Source organism: Polyodon spathula, chromosome 15 (genome assembly GCF_017654505.1).
Source record: "Polyodon spathula isolate WHYD16114869_AA chromosome 15, ASM1765450v1, whole genome shotgun sequence".
Classification (NCBI taxonomy): Eukaryota; Metazoa; Chordata; class Actinopteri; order Acipenseriformes; family Polyodontidae; genus Polyodon; species Polyodon spathula.
The window spans coordinates 9906761-9927344 of NC_054548.1; the positions used below are offsets into that span (position 1 = coordinate 9906761).

General features: G+C 36.2%; 1 protein-coding gene across 1 annotated transcript; it reads right to left on the reverse strand.

Moving 5' to 3' along the window:
- Window positions 1-1135: 1135 nt before the first annotated feature.
- On the reverse strand, window positions 1136-19577 carry LOC121327706 (5-hydroxytryptamine receptor 2A-like). The gene is made up of 3 exons (XM_041271854.1): window positions 17952-19577; window positions 7880-8080; window positions 1136-3864 (listed from the first exon to the last, which is right to left on the reverse strand). Exons 1-3 carry the CDS (start codon window positions 18361-18363, stop codon window positions 3068-3070), a joined length of 1410 nt encoding a protein of 469 aa, XP_041127788.1. The 5' UTR covers window positions 18364-19577; the 3' UTR covers window positions 1136-3067.
- Window positions 19578-20584: the final 1007 nt, after the last annotated feature.

A 20584-nucleotide genomic window follows, 5' to 3' on the forward strand; every position in this document is an offset into this window, starting at 1 on the left:
AAAATAAATAAAGTTGGTGAATGTAAAAACGTTTATGAATTTAAAATAAGCAAAGCTCTTATTTTAGTGGTGCTTCTCTTATTTTTTAATTCATAAACGTTCTTAAGGTCACCAATCTTGTCCATTGCTTCACCGTCTTCAGTGTTAACCGCCAACAAAAAAAAAAAAGACATACTTTGCCTGAAAATGGCAGAATATGTGTAGCGCCGCTATAGCTGAGCCGTCATATAATGCGTTGTAGGTTTCACTATTACATTATGTGATTATTAAACTATTTCAAAAGTAATGTAGAGTTTATCATGTTTTATTAGGCTACTCAATATAAAACATATTGTAGCGGCGGCGGAACTGGAGAGCCAATCCTGCTGGGTACTGCAGCAAATATGGGGTCACACAGTAAAAGACAGCAGAAGGGTTTGGATGGGTGCTAGAAAAGAGGAGTCAGGTTTTCTTAATGAAAAATGGGAGGTATCCTCTCGGCGTGTAACCAGGACAAGAGACAAACCGAATGGTGCTGAGAAATAGGAGATAACTGGATTAGAGTGCGTAGCTGCAGCTGATAGCAACCGGAGAGTCATATAACAGCGCAGGACTCAGTCGCCTGTTGATCAGTTCTGTGTTGGCAAATAAAAATTTAGTTAGTTCTGAATCCGTCTCGCTTTGCTCATTGTATAGATCTCCACAATAGTTATTAGGCGGATGCTTTTATAAGTGACGTTACGTTAAAAATTTCAACTAACTGAACGCTACTAAGGTCGCTATCATCCGTGAATTTGTGTAATATGATTAATGAAGGCACTAGTGCAGCTAAATCCGAAGTTGATCTAAGCGCATTTTTTAAATGTTTGTTGAATGTTCAGTAAACCGTTCAACTAGCCTAACACGGTTCACTGCGGACGCTCGCCTAGTTGAACGCACCCCATGCCTTTAAATCACTGTGTTAAGCAAACATCAAGGAATACTGTATAGTGTAAAACAGAATATGTTTGAGGGACACCTTTATTAGACTGATATTGAATACATGGAAATTATATTTCTTTTTTCAGTAGTCCCCCTCCTGAAAACACACACACACACACACACACACACACACACACACACACACACAAAAACACTCCAGTCTGATTGGGAGAAATTATAGTATCCAGTTTATTCTGAACAGACAAGAGAAAAATCGCTAGACAAAAAGTTGGTTCTGAATGTATCTGCAGTGCAGTGTACCGTATGTCTTTTTTCCTTTTATATGGTAAATTAATATCTACTTGTGTGGCTCGGTATTTTAAGACCTGGAAATCTTGAGCATTTCCTTTGGGAAACTTTATTGTAATGGTCCAGAAAAAAATGTCTGGCCTTTTTTATTTTCATAAAGATGCCACTGAACTTAACATTGAGCAATGGGCAATAGACAAGAAATGTGCTCATCATTATTTGCTTGAGTTCCTCTGTCTGTAGCTAAGGCAGTGGCGTATTTACTGAATATCAATTTATGACAACAATGGGGTTGTAAAATATACTGCTACTAAAATTTTACCCAACTATTTTCAAAATAAGAATATTGGTATGTCGATCATTTTGGATCAATTAAGTAATTTTTACACCCTCAAGCAATGCTAGTGTGAGAACAGAGGATTGGTTGGGTTTATCCTAGAGATGTTTAATCTGGAATATATGGATCATAAAAATATCAGAACCCATCTAACTGCAGATGAAACAATATTTGTTTTCCGCCAATGCTAGTGCATTAACCAAGCATTAGCAATTATGCATGAAAAAAAGTATGAAAATGAAAAGGGTACCTTGTGTGTTAAATAATTTATGAAAGTTAAATTAGTTGAATCTTAAAGGGCTTCTGAAAAAGAACACCGTTAAGCGAGAAAAAGACCTTTAAAGTATATAAGAGTGAGACTAAAGGTGCCTACAGTGACGCACATGCTCACTTCTAAATTACTTTGATCCATAATTATCTTGAACTATGCAACATATGGCAGGCAGCCCATGTTACTTCACAATGGTAGTTAAATGGGTTTTTAAAAACATGGTGACCAAACTTTCATGCAAGCTTCTCAAATATATACTACAGACACTGTTTTTATCTCGTAGCATTGTCTTGTACAACATAGATCTCTATTGCTAAATACGCTTTACATACTTAAACAGGACAAGTTACTGTATACAAAGTGGAAATGTTTTGTAATTGAAAGGCTATGACAATATGAGGTGTCAGTAACACAACCATTTTGTTTTGGAAATATATGATCATTTACAGGATGAAAAAATGAAAGTAGTACCATATGAGTCCTGCCTTAAACATTTCCAAGGGTACCTTTGTAATCAGCCAGTGCTGTTGGAATGTCACAGAGGCAATGCATGTAGCGCTAGTTACATTTCTTCCAAGCTCTGTCAGAAATTCTCTAACTCTACCACCATAGGAATTCTGTATGTAATCCAGGCTCTCAGAAATATCAACGGGTGCACAGAAAATAGAATTTTAAGTATGTGAAACTCAGTATTGTGCTAGCAAAAGAGGATCTCAGAACAAATTCACAACTATTTACACTTTAAAGAACTGTGAGGATACCATGTTAAAACTATTTCTGCTGTGTATTACTGAAAAATGAAGTTTTAGCAAATCTCCAAGACGAACACGATAATATTTTTTTGGGGGGTAATATAAAATGTCTAAATATATGAATTAAACATTAAAAGTAGGTTCAGTATAGAAAATGTAGCTTTTGCAAAACAAAACATATTTGTATTGTTTTTCTTTATTGATGCTGTAATAAACCTTGACTGCCTTTTCCTACAATTACAACTATATTTTGGCAGTATAAAATTATTCCTGAAGTGTACTCTGTGGCTTCTGTTGAAAAAGCATTTTATTTGTAATATTAATCTTAAGATATAGCCTCGGTGGTATATCTCTTTTGATAAATGCTATGGGTTCCCATATTGACAGTCTTTCTTGTACAAAAAGAAATTTGTAAAACTGTATGGCAAAATTTCACCGAGAAGTCTTTATCAATGTCTTCACTTTCTTCTACATAAAATGAATGATAGTCCAGCACAGTTAGACGCAGCTCATCTTCTCAGTCACCTGACCGGCGTTGGGTTTAGAACTATTAAAATGATGAATCCCTAAGGAAACAACAGAATAGTCTTTGCTTTCCATCCGGCTGCCGTTTCTCAGTGTGTTCATGTCGCCCAGCTGGAGCTGAGTGGAGTTGTAGGCTAGAGGTGGAAGAGTGTTGACCAAAATGAGCTGCAGTGGCTTCTTCTCTTCCTTGTACTGACACTTGATGTAGCGCGAGAATGCTGAACGATACGTCTTGTTAAACAATGTATACACAAGGGGGTTGACTGCAGAAGACAGGTAACCGATCCACACAAAGACATTAAGCAACCCACCAATTACAAAAGGGTTGCAGGTGTCCTTACAGACTACGGCCAGCACATTGGTAACAAAGAACGGGCACCACATGAACACAAACAAAAAGAAGACAATCCCAAGGACCTTTGATGCCTTTTGTTCATTGCTGATGGACTGCATGGTCCGTTGTCTACAAACGCTGAAGTCTTTGCTCAGAGACCTGCGGAACAGCTTTTCTGAGGACAAGGAGCTCTGCTGGAGGAAGCTAAAGGATGTCCATTTGGTTTTGGGGACCAGTTCATCCAAGCACATGGTCGCTTCGTTCTGCAGAGCCCTGATTGTCAAGAAGTAGGTCACCACCATGATGGTCAATGGGATGAAGAAGGCCACAAAGGAACCCACCAGAACAAAGGTTTCGTCCGTGAGAAAGCAGCTGCCGTCCTTGACAAACTTATATTTATCCCGCAGGCCGAAAACCGGAACAGGCATAGATATTCCTTGAAAATGAAAAAAGAGAAAAACAGGTAAGCCACTGACCATTAATCCTTGAAAATGGTTTTTGTAACTCATTTCTTGCTTTGTGTTACTGATCTCACTACCCAACAAACTTTGATAAAGCACTGGTAGGATCAGCACTACATTATCTACAATGAATGATGCAGCAGCAATAATTCAATTGTACCTCATGCCACTTTGGTGCAAGTTTAAGGTCTTTTCTCCAAAGTGCAATTTACTAAAAAAAAAAAAAAAAAAAACTACAGTACCGTATGTAACAACAACAGTTAAGGTTAAAGAATTCAAAAGTGTCAGTTACAACAGCAAGGACTTTACACCAAAATGCAATTTTGCGCCATTACTTGTGAAAGAAATTCACCTGCTAATTTAACATAGCTCGTAACAAACACCTAAGGGACATTTTTATGTCCTTAAATTAACCTAAAGAGTTGTTTGTTATTTATTTTGCTCTATGTTTTATTTAACTTAACCAAATTGAGAAAAAAGAAAAAGAGAAGACCATGATAAGTCAGCTACTAGTTGTTTTCCCTTTAACTAAAAAATTGTGCAAATTGTGTTTTGAAGGTGTGAGGTACTATTTGAGAATGATCTCTCAGGTGCTGCATCAATTTGCTAAAGTTATCAGACTCAATTCAGAAAAAAACAAGACTGTCAGATTCTTAGCTTTGAAAGCTGATGTGTGGAAAATCATCTTAAATTTTAAAACAACAACTTTATAATCTTGTTCTGAACATTCATTTTGTGGTTCGAACAATGTTTGAACAGAAGGAGTCACTTCTTTGGATTTCACGCACAAGCATTCTTTAATTTATTTAAGCAAAACCAAAAATAAGCATGCGAAAATATGGCTTTTGGAAGAATAGATCATGTTCAAAAGAATGTTCCTGGTTCAATTATGAGCCATGATGTGAAAAAAAATATCAAAACAATTGTGATAATGGAATTGCAACAGTGTGTGAGTTTTAAATTTGTGTTGAGGGTGTACAAAGGTCTGGATCTCAAGCACAATTCTAGTAGTATGAGACAGCAATATCATAGAACCCCCAATAATGTTGGAGTAGAGTAATGTCTGACATTCTGTTGATTCAATTGTTTGTTAAGAGTTTTTGTTGCTTTTGTTGACACTTCTGTCACTAGTCATGTGTGATTTTGCAATACTCAAGGCCTGCAGCAGGTAGCTACAGTATAAGTTAGATTTGAAAGGGCCACGATGGTGGGTGCTGACTAACCAGGGGTTCTGTCTACCAGGATGTAATCCAACAGTGAAATGATGGTTCACTTTGTCATGTATACTAAAAGAATAACAAATGCCCCAGAAAACAACTATTACAGTAATTTGCCTACTTGCTGGTGGAAGCGATGTAGCAGTCAAAAGGTGTCAAGCAGAACACCAAAAACACCAAATACAAGATTGGAGCAAGCATTTTAGACCAGAACAGCGCCCATAGAGCTGTATTTTTAATTTGTGACAGGCTATATGGTTGCACTGTAGCCTTATTTTAGAACTAGATATATATTTATATTATATATTTTTTTCCACAGCCACCACCTGAATCAAAATGGTGACATCATCTCCACTGGATATAGGTTAACTCTATCAGATATCAGATCAAATAACATTCCAGATGATTGTATTACATTGATATCAGCAACTGCTATTACCATAATATTCAGAGGTCTTATCTTCTGATGATACGGTTTGAACGTCATACTCAAAGATTTGTACACACACAAGCCCACTGAAACTCAATCTGTATGAAAACCAATTAAGACTATGATGTACACAATCAGATAGCAACACTTCCCCCAATGCCTTTTATTCTATTTAACACTTTAATATTGTTCTCTCTAAATAGTTGGTAGTTCAATACTGCACTGGAAGACCAGAACAGATCACAAATGCTGCCCAATGTAATGAAAATGTGATGTTCCTACCCTGTTCCTACAACAGTCATACAGACTCATTGGACCCTGTCCATGTTCTATCTGAGTGACAAAGTACAGTTTATATGCAGCGTAAGAGCTTTCTGTAATTTCAGTACCCTGTTAAAGTTCTCACTTTGCTATTATCTATTACACTTGTACTCCCTGCGTCATTTCACATCTGCAGTGCCTTTGAGGTAAAGCATCTTACTGGCTGCACAGCAGGTCAGTCATTTTGGGAAGCAGCTGATTGGTTACTAACCTTGAAGGGTGGGGACATTCCACTTTCCAGGTGAAATGACCATGAAAGTGTAAGATTATCGGAAAGCAAAGCCTGTGACCAGAGATTTTTTTAACTTAATGTAGTTCCATATTTCATGTTTTAAAATAAAAGTACATGTTTGGCAAAACTACACATTTGAGATCTACAGCTATCGACAAATGTATGGATGTTTAGTTAGCTACAATTCCAGTACTCTGTACTACTGTACTAAAATACATATTCATTATGTATGTGGCTAGACTGAGGTCTCTTCAATCTGCTTCCCTTTATTCATTTAAACATTCTGAACTCTTAAAAGTGGGGTTCCATTTCTCCCACAATACTGTTTCTAATAAAAATCTTTCTGTCACCTTCTTTAATATTTTAATTTACTTTAGGTTAAAGAAATTGATGTTTCAGACAAACACATTACGGAATGAGTTTATATAATTGTAAATAATTTAATGTTTGTTTGTTATTCCTAAATATTAATTGTATTTCCAAATATGTTACAGATATCAAAAGCAATAAATACATAAATAAATACATTAAATTAAATTAAATATCCTATGGTGCTTAGAATTTTGTTTTACTATCAGTGGGTGAAAATGTTTACTCACATTTATTAAATCATTCGGCTGGTTGACAAAGACACACATGCACTTACTGTAGCTCAAAGGGTTGCTCTCTGGCCCAGTCTCACTGGAGCACTATATAAAAAATGGTGCTTTTAAGCATTCCCCCCCTCCCCTTCCTTTTGTTTCAATGGTATTGAGTATAGCCTGAAATAAAGATGGATTGTATTTCACTGTATCAATGGAATTATCTACAGATCTCCAGTTTGCACAGTATATGCTTTCACAAATTGTCTAGACGGTATGAGAAATCCAGATCATATCAGAAAAGTCAATACACTGAGTGGGTGTTGGTACATACGTTTTCCCACTCATCCTACAGAACTAAGGTATTGTATTGCAGCCAATATATACATTGGCCTATATTTTCCACTATGGACAAATTGCAGGCAAATTGCCCCTGCAGTATAACTGTACTTTGCTTTAGGTACTGGTAAGTCTTTTTTTTTTTATTAAGTTTGTATGGTGTAGATGCTGTTGTCCATTTAAAGATGGATTAACCAGTCAACAAAGGGACTGAAAAATTGTGGCTTCTTTAGGCTGATATTCAAGTCACTGTTGTTATACCGTTCAACTCAGGGTCTATTCAGTCAAGACTAATTCCTGTGCATCAGGAATCAGCAGTGTCAGCAGTAAGAGCTCCAGCGCTGCTATATTTTTTAAGTGTACTTGTTGCAGCAATGCCAAAATGCAACTCCAGTGAGAGACAATGTGACTACCACCTGTCTCTGCATGTGTTGTTTTGAAAGAGACTAATATTATGTAAGTATACCTGTCAAAATGCATCTATACCTAGGGCTAGAACAGTTTCTGTTGAAGTTGACACCCTGGGCTCCTTCAAAAAAGCTTGTTGGTGAGATTCTGGGATCAATAAGCTACTAACAACCAAACGAGCAAGATGGGCCTCCTCTCGTTTGTAAACTTTCCTACATTGTTATGTTCTTAATGTAAAACTAGATTTTGAAAATACAGACTTAAAAAAAATGGCCCATTACTGCTTATAGGATTGTCCTTATCACTTTTCTATTGTTATACATGTCCTGCATATAATTGTATGTGTGGATTATAGTACCTCTCACAGCTGGCTTTATCAAATAATTACCTTATTTTCGCGTCAGTTTTAATATTTTGTTCTAACCAAATGAATCCTAACAATTGCAGAGTTATCATTCTTACCGACAGATATAGTCCAAACAGCTAATATTTTCATGAAGGCCTTAGTTCTTGAGTTGAAGCGGCTGTGATGAATGGGGTTTCTTATGGCAATGTAGCGATCCAGGGAGATTGCACACAGATGCATGATGGATGCCGTGGAGAATAACACGTCCAAGTAAATCCAAATGGGACACAGTTGTGAAGGCAGGGGCCAAGCATATCCTGGAAAACAACAATGAAAAATGGGAAAACATGGGAAAACATAGAGCAGGAGCACACAGAAATGGATTGTATTTGGTACTGTGAATGAATTATTAACCTTACCCTTACAGCATGTTTCCATTAAAAAAAATGACACACACCAAAACAGAATAGGCATGCATTAATTACAGAACAAAAGCAAGAGCTTCATATCATTACTGATGCTGCAAGCTTGTTTACAGAAAAACATTATGAAATATGGAGCTCTTCTTTCAAAGCTACCTTTGTCCTTTTCATAAAATGTAATTTTTTTTTTTCACAAGCGCATTGGCACATTGTTTTTACAGGGTTTAATCAATTTGCTGAATACAATGTCTCTGCTCTGCCTAGCTAAATTACGTTTTGTGAAACACATGTTGTAACTGCCTAGTCATTGTCTTTGCAATGTAGTACACATCTATTTAGCCCTGACAACGGGCTTTGTCAACTTAGTTCACTGCAGGATTCACAAGATGTTTTGAGAGAGCCTCCAGCTCTCCCAGGATGCTCTCCTCTCCAGTAAGTGAAATCTCACATCAAAGGTATAAGTAGGCTGGAGGGTATAAACTGGTAGAAGAGGGAAAAAGAGCAAAGATTTGGAAACCAGAAATAAAATCTGTTGCTGCTTCAGAGTATATTCAACCTCAAGCTGTTTGTCATACTGTATAAGATTTTTGTGACTTTGTATACCCTATGTCTAATACCATTACATAGTGTACTGCATCTTTGGTAATCAGTTATCATGTGCCCCCAGTATAGTGTGGCCTATGGAAGAACACAATCAGTATATTTTTTGAACGAGGACCCTAAAAACCATTGTACTCTTTTGTGACTTAGTTCTTTTGTTCTATAAATGACATTTATCTGTTTCTACATGGGTTTTGTTTTTAGCTTCCTTTTTGCCTGCAGCAGAATTAAAGAGTTGCCTTTCTATCAACAGTAATTGTAGGACACTAAATAAAAAAATAAAAATAAATAAATAAATCATTTGAAGACGATCTTTATTGAAGTAGTCGGTTATGTGCTGGTGTTTCGACTGCAGAAAGGGGGGGGGGGGTTGAGAGTGTTTTTTGGCTTTTTGACTCGCAGTCTCTCTAAAAGCCTGTCACAAAGAGCTCATGACAACAGCAGCCACAATTACTGTATTATTTATCATAGTGAAATGCAAGCTGTAGCAGTTTTTAGAACAAATTATAATTAAGGGGTGATTAATAAATTGTTAAAATGCCATTATGGGCTGAGGCCTGATATAATGAAAAAAATTAAATAGCTCCTCTGCATCATCACGAGACTCCAATCACATTAAAAGACGTAGTTCCTGTTTTTCGGCTTTACCAGTACGCAGAAGACTGAATCTGAATCCTTCTGTATAAGAAACAAAAATTAAGATATCCACGTTGGGCTCTATATAAAAACATTGTGTTTCTTGTTTGTTAAGCTATTGCCAAAAGTTTTGCATCACTCAGAATTTTAGAACTGAAAAAATAAAATAAAATAAAAAAAAAAACGATATGAACTTAACTTAGATGTTTTATTTAACATCGTGTAACAAATAAACTACAAAAGTCATATTGCAAAAGTCTACTGGAAGCCATAACAGTCAGTTTTTCTTCAAAATCAATCTGACATGAATCGATTCAAAATGCACCAAATCTTAATCCAACATGCAAGAATCCCAGTGAGTTTTTATTTCAGTCATCGCGAAATGAAAAAGTTTGACGAGAAAAGGTTAAGTTTATTATTATTATTATTTTTGTTGTTTTGTTTAATCAATTGTGCTTTGCCGCATCATTGCTGAACAAGCCAAACAAGTGCTTTTTGACAACCTATATTCACGACTTTTTAAACGATCAATATAGTTTCCAGCTTTAGTGCAACACAAAATGATTTTCGTTTTGGATGTATAGTTACACAGCGCGTTCTTTTTATTAAGACAAAGGAGTAGACTTCACTGAGGTGGCGTCGTGTGTACAGACAGGGATGTTGACAGTGTGTATTTATATATACATATATATTTTGTATTTGTTATTTGGGGTCCAGGAGCCCAGTTCATTATAGCCGAAGGTTTATTATAATGAAGGGCATTATGGCGAGGGTGTACTGTATTTATTTCAATACAGGCCTGCAATAACAAAGATTTGATATTAATCTGGTACAAACATCCACATTCATTTAATATTAAATTAATTAAAAAGAAATGTATTCAGTTATAAATGCATGTGTCAATATAAGAGCAAAGCAGCATTTGTTATTCAGGAAATTAGATCAAATGTAAACGCATTAGGAGCTCTCTAAGTGTGTTTTACTACAACACTTACTGCTGTGCATATACAGTGCTGTAAGTAGAAGACATAGAGACATTACAATGTATCCTGAAACGCAAATATTTTTTTCTCAGTGGGATTTAAATGTGCGCAATCCATCATTTACATACTGGACTGTCGATGCTTGAGAAGCATCCTTTATGCTTTCCTTGTATAGAAAATGGCAAGCCAATATTTCTTCAAGTTAAAATACAGCCATTAAAATGAGTAATTTCAGGATCAGACTGTCTAAAAACATGCATGGGCAAATAAAGCAAGTTATAAGTTGTACCTGCAGGCATTCTTGTGTTAGTGTGCCTGTATACATGCAGTAAGCAGTAAAGAAGCACATTGTTAAACAATTTTTATGGTACTGTCAAGGGCACGATAGTTCAGCTATATACCTAGGCATCAAATTGATTAGTAAGTAATTGATTTACTGTATTGGTAGATTTTTTTTTTCCTCATCTAACCTCTTTATAGCCTGGAACTAAAATGCATTAAAAGCGTTTTGTTTTTTGTTTTTTTCATTTATCTACACATCCTACCCCACAACTTCCAAGTGAAAAAAATATTCTAGAAATTTGCAGAAAATGTATTAAAAATAAAAACTGAAATAGCTTGGTTGGATAAGTGTCCACCCCCCTTGTAATATCAATTCAATCAATCAATCTTTATTGTTGTATAACGCTTTTAACGGAGGTCGCCACAAAGTGCTTTACATGATAAAAAAACACAAAGAAATATATATATTCAGGAAATAAAACACATAGAAATATATATAATCAGTAATAAAATCACACATCAAGTTAAGTGGCCTCCACCTGTGTTAAATTGTAGTGATTCACATGATTTCAGGATAAATTCAACAGTTCCTGTAGGTTCCCTCTGCTGAGTAATGCATTTCAAAGCAAAGACTCAACCATGAGTACCAAGGTACTTTCAAAAGAACACCGGGACAAAGTTGTTGAAAGGCACAGGTTGGCTTTTATGGCCAAGACTGGTCAAAGTGTGCATATGACAACAATATCCCAAGCACTCCACAAATCTGGCCTGTATGGTAGGGTGGCAAGAAGGAAGCCAGCACTCAAGAAAGTCCACCTTGAATCCCATTTGAAGTATGCAAAAAAATACTCAGGAGATTCTGTAGCCATGTGGCAAAACGTTTTATGGTTTGACGAAACTGAAATTGAACTTTTTGCCCTAAATGCAAAGCGTAATATTTGACGCAAACCCAACACAGCGCACCACCCAAAGAACATCATCCCTACTGTGAAGCATGGTGGTGGCAGCATTATGTTATGGGGATGTTTCTTATCACCAGGGACTGGGGCACTTGTCAGGATAGAAGAGAAAATGAATGGAGCAAAGTACAAAGAGAAGTCCTTGAGGAAAACCTGCTGCCCTCTGCAAGAAAGCTGAAACTTGATGACAAAGACCCAAAGCACACAGTCAAAGCTACACTGGAGTGGCTAAGGAACAAAAAGTTCAATGTCCTTGAGTGACCCAGTCAGAGCTCCGACCTAAATACAATCGAAAATTTGTGGCATGACTTGAAGATTGCTGTCCATCAACGCTCCCCAAGGAACTTGACAGAGCTTGAACAGTTTTCTAAAGAAGAATGGTCAAATATTGTCAAATCTGGGTGTGCAAAGTTCGTAGAGACCAATCCCAACAGACTCACAGCTGTAATTGCTGCCAAAGGTGCTTCCACCAAGTATTAATTCAGGGGGGTGGAGACTTATCCAATTATGGTCTTTCAGTTTTGTATTTTTAATGTATCATTTTTTTTTCTCAATAAAAACTTTTTTCCCCTTAACAGTGTGGAGTATGGTGTGTAGATAAGTGATAAAAAAAATCCTAATTTAAATGCCTGAAACTCTGAGCCACTGACACAACAAAATGTGAAAAAAAGTTCAAGAGGGTGTAGACTTTCATAGGCACTGGACTTTCATATCAAAAGACCTGGGATATTTGCTTTTGATAAGTGTCCTCGGTCTGCAAGGAAACAAAGATCTGAGCATGTGCAAGTGCAAGGGAAAAACAGTCTGGGCATGTGCAGTACACTTCGTAGGAAAATTTGACAGGTAGCATAAATTGACGTGACACTGGTACACTGGCTCCCCAATAACAACAGCAACAAAACATATAACCACATTCTGCTGGCAAGAGCACAACCTAAAACTTAGTGGAACCCACTTTAAGAAAGCTGCACGATATCTCTAATTACGGAAGGCCAAATCAGAACTCAGACAGAAACATTTTAAATATACACTCCAGTATTTTAATATCAAATATGTTATTTGCATTTGGAAAAATAATTTCTCTTCCTAAAAGACAACTACATGGATACCCAAATTACCCGAAAAGTATGACCAGAAAAAGGTGAGACTTGTTTTAATTTTTCCATGGAAACCCCACCAAAATTAGCCCGAAATGATGTGTTTATTTTTGATACAGCCATGAAAGCGCATTCATCTGAGTTCAGGAGCTGCTCTTTAGTTCTAGCAGCCTGCTATAGAAATGTGTGACAGTCCGGGTAAGTGTGATATGGATTCCTGTGTTGGAGAGATGGGATGAGGTTAAAGACATAGCCTAGTGGTGAAGACTCTCGCTTGCAATGTGCAAGGTTGCCGATTTGCACCCAGCCTCCGACCTCTTACATCTCGATCAGATAAAAATGTTTATTGATGTACACTGCTGAGCTGCAGGTGGTGCTGGTGTTCATTAATATAAAGACACTTTGGCAGCTCTGACCTACATTATATTGTATATGTTTGTTACCACATGTATAATATGGGGATTGTAACTGTCATTTTGTTCCATAAACAAAGTTACACTCATTTTGTAATGTTGGGGGTGTAATATACTGCTTACTTCAGCGTCCATGTTTTTAAAGTGTTAGAAACCAAACTAAACTTGGTAAAGATCAACACGAAATATCAAGCACAGTTACTCATCTCTAAGCTTGGCTGTGTTACAACTTTTCTTTCACTTTGTAGAAAAATAGCCTTCAAGGAGTCAAGGTTTTTCTTTTTTTATTTGTTCTTATTACCGTCTTCCCAGTGCTGGAATACATTAATATAACATCTTGTTATAAGCCTTTAACAACGAATACATCAATATTGTGTGAAGTCTTACGAATGCTTTCGGGGTTGTGGGGGATCTTTGTTTTGTTCTAGTTTTTTCTTTCTTTGTTTTCTCTGGGCGGACTTTTTAATTTGAAAAACTCAGTATTTACTGCAGTTCCCACTAGACTCATAAACATGCCAATAGTACAGGTATCTGTATGTGAAGGGTAATGTGTATGTCTTCTCAAAAGAGACAAAGAAACCTTGACAACAAAACATTTTAAAATATCTCCTCTGAGAGATGACTTTCCAGTCACATTTTGAGTAGAACTTATCCCAGATAAGACAAAAGAACCTGCTTGCTTTGGGAGCATCGTTAGGTACACTTGATTTATAGAAAATGTAAAAACAAAATATATATATATATATATAGATATATTATAATATATATATATATATATATAATATATATATGTTATATATATATATACAAACAATACACTAGAGTGATCTCATTTGTGCTCACTATATTTGCTATTAAGTGTGTATTTACTTTTAAATTCTGGTCCTGCTGCTGATTGGTGGGACTGCTTATTTTAATGAATGTGTATAATTTTATACATTTATTTTTTTTTTTTTTAAAATCCTGTTTCCTTTTAGAGACTTCATGCTTCAGCTAGAGGTTAAATGACTGAAGAGGAAAATAATACATAAGGGTACGCTGCTGAGCACGTGTAGTGACTTCGCTAATCTGTAGAAAGACATTGTTACAGGCAATCTAGGCAATTCGTTAAACTTCCTTTTTAAATTGAAATCTAATAGTCAAAGGAAGAAGAAAACAAAAAAAAAAAAAAACACATTTTTTTTTTTCCTTTAAATCTTTAAAATGTTCCTAATTGCCCTGGGAAGATTTTTTTTCTTCTAATATTATATGTGTTCCATAGCAGAATTCAATTTTTGCTGTAGAAAGCATGCTATAATCATTTTGCAGTGAGATACATTAATTAGCCCCCACCTAGTGGGTAAATTGTATTGCTTTCATTTGTTGAGTTGCAAAGGTGTAGCAGCAGGGATTTACACAGCCAATCATTAAAAACCACTGATTGCTTTGAAAAATGTGGATTGTAGATTGTATTGAGTGTATGAGAAGATGGATTTTTAATACATCATTTTTGTGAATTTGTGCAGCATATTGCAGCTTTTTTTTCCCCAAAGTGTTGCAAAGAACTGAAACAAAATGTCTGATTTAAGAGTACTATTTGACAGCTAAAATGTAATGTTTAATCATGAAATATCTATTTTTAAACTGCGATGTGCTGTGAAAAAAAATGCAGTCCAGCCGAAGTTTTATAAAATACCTTCTATTGAATGACGTGCACAAACCTGCAGGGATGTATTCTACTCTGCTCTCTTTTCATCTGTGGCAACTTTAAGCTAGTAAATGGAAAATTCGATACAGATATACAATCACAGCTGCACACTGTCTAGTGGTCATTTTTTTAAACTGTCTCACTTCAGAAATGTAGCTTTTAAAATAATTAGTAAGCATGGCAAATAGTGGCCTCAGCAGAGACAACAACAGAGATTCATGCAGAATTAGAGGATCTAAAACACTGTACTGTTTTAACAAATTTCTTCCAAACTGGAGATTCGTATCCTTTTGTTGAGATTACACATCTAAGAGGGGCATTGATGTGGCTTTGCAGATACATGTTAAGTTTTACCTTAACTATTTTATATTGAATTTAATTTCATATGAACAGGATTTTTTATATCATAATCATCGATCTGTTGTTATAAGCTAATATGTGTGTTGCCTCCAGAAGCATTTCTTCTAGAGATGTTGATAAAGCCTACTGTTTTGTGTCGAGTCTCACTTACTGAAAAACAATCTGTAAAAAAAAAAAAAATGCTATATTTACAAGTAAAATGTGTCAACATATCTCACTGTAAAATATAAGATACCAGAGGTTACCAAAAAAAAGGCAAGTACCTCTATACTGGTGTTTAAAATGTATTCAAAAGCAGAAAACAATGAAAAAAAAAAAAAGTGCTTCAACTTGTTTCCAAGAATAAATTAAAATTGAACCCAGAGCCCAAAAAGGCCTAGGAGCACAACATGGCCTCAGTTGTTTCCTGTTTTTAACTGCACCAGGTTACAAACTCTATAACCAGGTTTTGCATACAGTACTAGCAATATACTACATTTTACATTATTTTTTTCTCTATTATTATTAATAGTAGTAGCAATATTAGTAATACTGTTATTTTATCGGCATAAAATATTCTTTCAAATACAATAGAAATGAAAAATTCAGTTTTTATTTTGTAATCTTCAGTTGAGATTACACAGTTTTTCTCCCAATTTGAAATGTCCACCTGTACTACCCCTGCGCTGATTTGGGAGCAGTGAGGACAAGCTGTCCTCTGAAGCATGTTCTGTCAGCTTCTTTTCACTCTGGAGGCCCGCCAAGCAGCCAACCCAGAGCCCCGGGTGGCACTAGACCAATTGTGCGCCGCCCCCTGGGAGTTCCCATCTACAGTTGGCAGTGGAATAGCCTGGACTTGAACCGGTGACCTCCGGGCTATAGGGCACATCCTTCACTCCACGCGGAGCCTTTACCGGATACTCCTCTCGGGAGTATAGAAATGTAAAATCCGTTAAAACCAAAAATTATAATTTGCCGATTTAGTCCCTACTCACCAAAATCAGTCCTAGAGGTCATATATATGTGAAAAATGTAATACATTTATTATAAAAGAGAAGGCTATCTGCCCATTGGGGAAAGTGAAGCCATTATATTTTGTAGGGTACTGTAGCCTCATCATGAACTTTAAGTTCGTAGGTTGGTGAGGTAATGATGGAATAATAATGACAAAGACTTCCTAAAAGGGGCAAGGTCCTGGGAACCCACATTAAATTCAGTATTATTACAGACCTGTCCTTAACACTACTTTTAATTGACTGTGGCATTTTTACCTTATTAACCTGCCACCCCCACTCATACCTCTTTGCTAACTAAAAATCCCCGTTTCCCCGAACATATAATTGGACAAAAAAAAATACAAAATTAATTGGATAAAAATAAAATATATATATATATATATAATATATATCTATATATAGATATATAATATATATATATATTTTGATAAATATATAAAGACAAACCTCAACATTTTTGAGATGTGTTCTGAGGATGTGTTCTGGATTAAGATGTTTATATGTCTGCATCTGTGTCAATTTGCAACCCCACTAAAATCAATAACAGAGCAAGCAAATATGTTAACCTATAAAATACTCCCTTACGAAAAACAATAATGTGAGTCACAGATACCCTTATAAATGTTTACAGGCTCTCATAGTCCATCTAATATACCACGGTAGAACATTAAAAAGGAGCATAAAACAGAGAGAAAGCATGGTAATGCACAGAGAAGTACTGTAAATCTAGATAAAACATAGTAATAATCACAGGAAATCAAACGCATGTGAAACATTTATGCAGATCTCTTTGCTTTACTTTTCTCTACTGTTTGATGCTGTTTGCCATCACGTTGAATGGGTTTGGGTTCTGTTGTTTTGTTAAAGCACTTGGTTTTTATGCATGCTTTGACTTTTTTTTTTTATAGGACTAAAATGAAGGTCCATTTGTTCTACAGTTCTACACACACACCCACACACACAATTATTCTAATTAAAGTGTGTTCCTAAGATTCTCTGACCATTGACTAATTAAAAATAAATATTGTACAGTGATCTCAGCCATGAATTTTTTTTTTTTTCCAGCGCACACAAACCTTGAGATCTTGATAAACAATAGTAAAAAGGCTTCTGAAGTACGATTCACTTTATCAATGGATACAGTGAGGATGGCAGAGCAGCTGTGCAGGCCAATGAGCCAGATCTGTCATTCAATGCTATTAGATTGAAATCCTGAAAACTTACTCTGTGAATTTGTCATCCAATTTCTGTCATATTATATGAATTTAGACATTAAAGAGATCCTTCAGATTCAAATCCCAGCACAACTCAGTGTGTGTGCTTTACAAGAAATAGTGGAATACAATGGGACTTTCATAGATTTATATTCCTCCTAGTTTGTTTGATTTTTTACCTTCTGAATCCTACAGACGATCAAGAAATGCTAATTTTAAAGGGCAATATCTTAATATTCATTTCCTGCTCTGGTGTCTTTCATTCATACCAGCCAACTACTGATTGCTAAAGGATGATTCGTAATAAAGGGAATTCAAAATTCTATCGGTAATTGTTTTCTGATTCACCTGAAATATGGAAACTGAATGGAAAACTTAGAATCCCTGTGATTGGATTGACAGACCATGTTCAGGTAAGCTCAATGAGATAAACAATATCCACTGTATTGTAAAAAAAAAAAAAAAAAAAAAAAAAGAAAAAGTGGTGATGTGTGATAAGTGCCTTGCAGTTTTAATTTGCACCCTGCAAGATAGACTTACCGTATAGTATTGTGAGCATGGAGACAGGCATGACCAGAAAGCCCAGTAACATATCAGTGATGGCAAGAGACATCAAGAAATAATTGGTGGCATTCTGTAGTTTCTTCTCCAGGGAGACAGCCATAATCACTAGGATGTTGCCAGCGATAGTTAAGATGATCACAATCACAATGAGTAGGGCTGGCCAGTTCTTATCCATGACAGAGACTAATGAAAAGCACTGTGGCGCGAGGCTGTCGGCGCAGGACAGGTTTGAGAGGTTCTCAGCATTCATGGTCCTGTTACAGGCACGTGAAACGTTAGCTTTTCCCAGCAGAGAGTCCTGTTTGAACAGTTTGAGATCAAGGTTCAGCGGGATGAAAGAAACGGTTGTCACATTCAAGGTGTTCCTGTTTTCAGCTAAGAAGTTCATTTTCTGCAACTTTACAATGTCATTCAAACATAAAAAGGTTATCAGAGAGGGGGAGCCACTATAGAGTTAAAGTGTTGCCTTGAAACCAAACCTGTATTGTGCCATTTTGTCCTGTCATTTCTCCACTTTTATCAGTGATCATTCCAAGCAGACTCTTGTTTATCTTGTATTCCATTGAGGAACTCTTGCCCTTGAATTAGGTAGTTCTGTGGCAGCATTTATGACAAATATATCAAGGTGCTCTTGGAGAATTTAGAGTTTGTCATTACCCTCTTGCACAAGCGGTGCTGGTTTTAATTAAGTATTGTATATTGTGAGAAATGTACACACTTGCTAGCTGCACGGCAGTTGTAGTCATTGCCTGAAATAGAAAAGACTGTCTTTGTTCCTTTTAGCTGCGGAAAGAATACACCTTATCACAGATATCAAGAACAGATGAAGAAAAGAAAGAATCAATATATTCCTACGTCTTCATACCTGACCTTTACATTAGCACATGACTGTGCTTCCACAATAGAGAGAAAATTATAGACGCCTGACAACTTAGTTCTCCTTAATATTGTTAAAAACTAAAGTTTTAAAACTTAATTGCTAATACAATGCAGTCGGCTCTTTCAAAGGCTATTTACCTCAACACAAGAATCGTTACGAATCAGTATTGGTACAGGTACTGCAACTGAGTAAGCAAGCACTGACTGACTGTCTTTCTTTTTACTTGCTGTTTAAACCATAGAAACACCACACAGCCCTATACAGCAAGACAAAAACCTCTACAGTCATTAACTACTTCTTAACAAAAGAGATGATTTTGACAAACAAAATTAAATATTCCTTTAAGAAGCATTTTCACAAACAGAACTCACACAGCATTTCTATTACACATTTAAGACTCAGAAGAAGAAATACCTTTTCTCCTTTTAGATTGTTTCTGTATCTTCTCCCTCTCTAATGTCTTTTCTAATGCTACACATATCTTTAAATGCAGTAGTTTAGTTATCTTCAGTGGTGAATGCAGATGAAATATTTGTCGGCAGCCAGCAGAGCTAGTCCATGGACACTGTTCCAGTAATTTGTTTTGCTGAACAACTCTCCCCCCTCATACCTCCCCAAGCACAATATATTATTTCAGACAATCTTCCAAAACTGCCAAGAGAACAGTTCCACTGTAACCAGCATAAGCAATCTTCAAATAAGGCACTTCTCACTCTAGCAGGATTGTGGTTCTTGGTGACTGCCTTCTTTCACTTAGTCAGACCTCCCACCGACAGGGATGTTATAAACTACCAGGGAAGGCAGGGTAGCAGAAATGGTGTAGGTTAGGTGGTTGTTTAACAAATCTGCATGCCATGTTGTTGCAGAAAAGAAACAGCAAAGCCAATGATGGTCCTGCTTTAAAACTGCTGGGATCACAGATTGACCTTCTTAGTACAGTATTGTAGCATTCGGGTAGCTCATGTGTATTTTAGCTCTCCTTTTTATATTGTGGTGGAATATATTGTGGTAAAATGACAGGAACAAAACCAATCCTCTTCTGTGTATAATTGGTTTTCTGTATTAGTTAGGAACTGTTCATTTATTAATGAATGTGTGTCAATGCTAATCATGCACGTTAGGCTTTTAAAATGTCTGTTTTGTGAGAGTACAGGGAATGTTTATCAGTTCTATCAAATACAATATGTAGAGGCTGCAAGAAATACATTCCACTTTTATAATAAGTTTATAGTATTGTTAAACCATATGGAATTATTTTAAATCTAGCATACTTATAAAAAAGCATTTTTTTCTATAAACATCTATTGAAAAGCAAAACCAGTAGATTATGGTAACACTGCTGTATTTAAGTTTTTTTTGCTCAACCGTGTAAAACAATGATTTGCTTAAAAAATATTTTGTAGCATCGCTGGCAAGGCTGGTTAGGGACAGAAGGGAGACTCAGAGACAGGAAAGCTGCAGTAGTTAAAGTCCAGGGGCTTGTAACCAGAAGGTCACTGGTTCAAAGCACACCTCTGACAGTCACAGGTTCAACTGCCACCTCTGCCACTGACTGACTCACTGTGTGACCCTGAGCAAGTCATTAACCTATCTAAAATCAATGTCCTATTATAAGTGACTTTGCATATAATGCACAATTCGCAGCCTACCTCTGTAAAGCGATTTGTGTTGGTGGTCCACTATGAAAGGCACTGTATAAAAATATTATTAATTATTATTATTAAAGCTC

Bases quoted from the DNA above. Each gene is read 5' to 3' on its own strand.
- LOC121327706 (XM_041271854.1), bottom strand. From the start codon at position 18,363: ATGAACTTCTTAGCTGAAAACAGGAACACCTTGAATGTGACAACCGTT. The intron at 8,081-17,951 runs GTAAGTCTATCT...GTTGTTTTCCAG, and splicing joins CATGCTCACAATACTATACG to GATATGCTTGGCCCCTGCCT. The intron at 3,865-7,879 runs GTAAGAATGATA...TTCATTTTCAAG, and splicing joins TGTTTGGACTATATCTGTCG to GAATATCTATGCCTGTTCCG.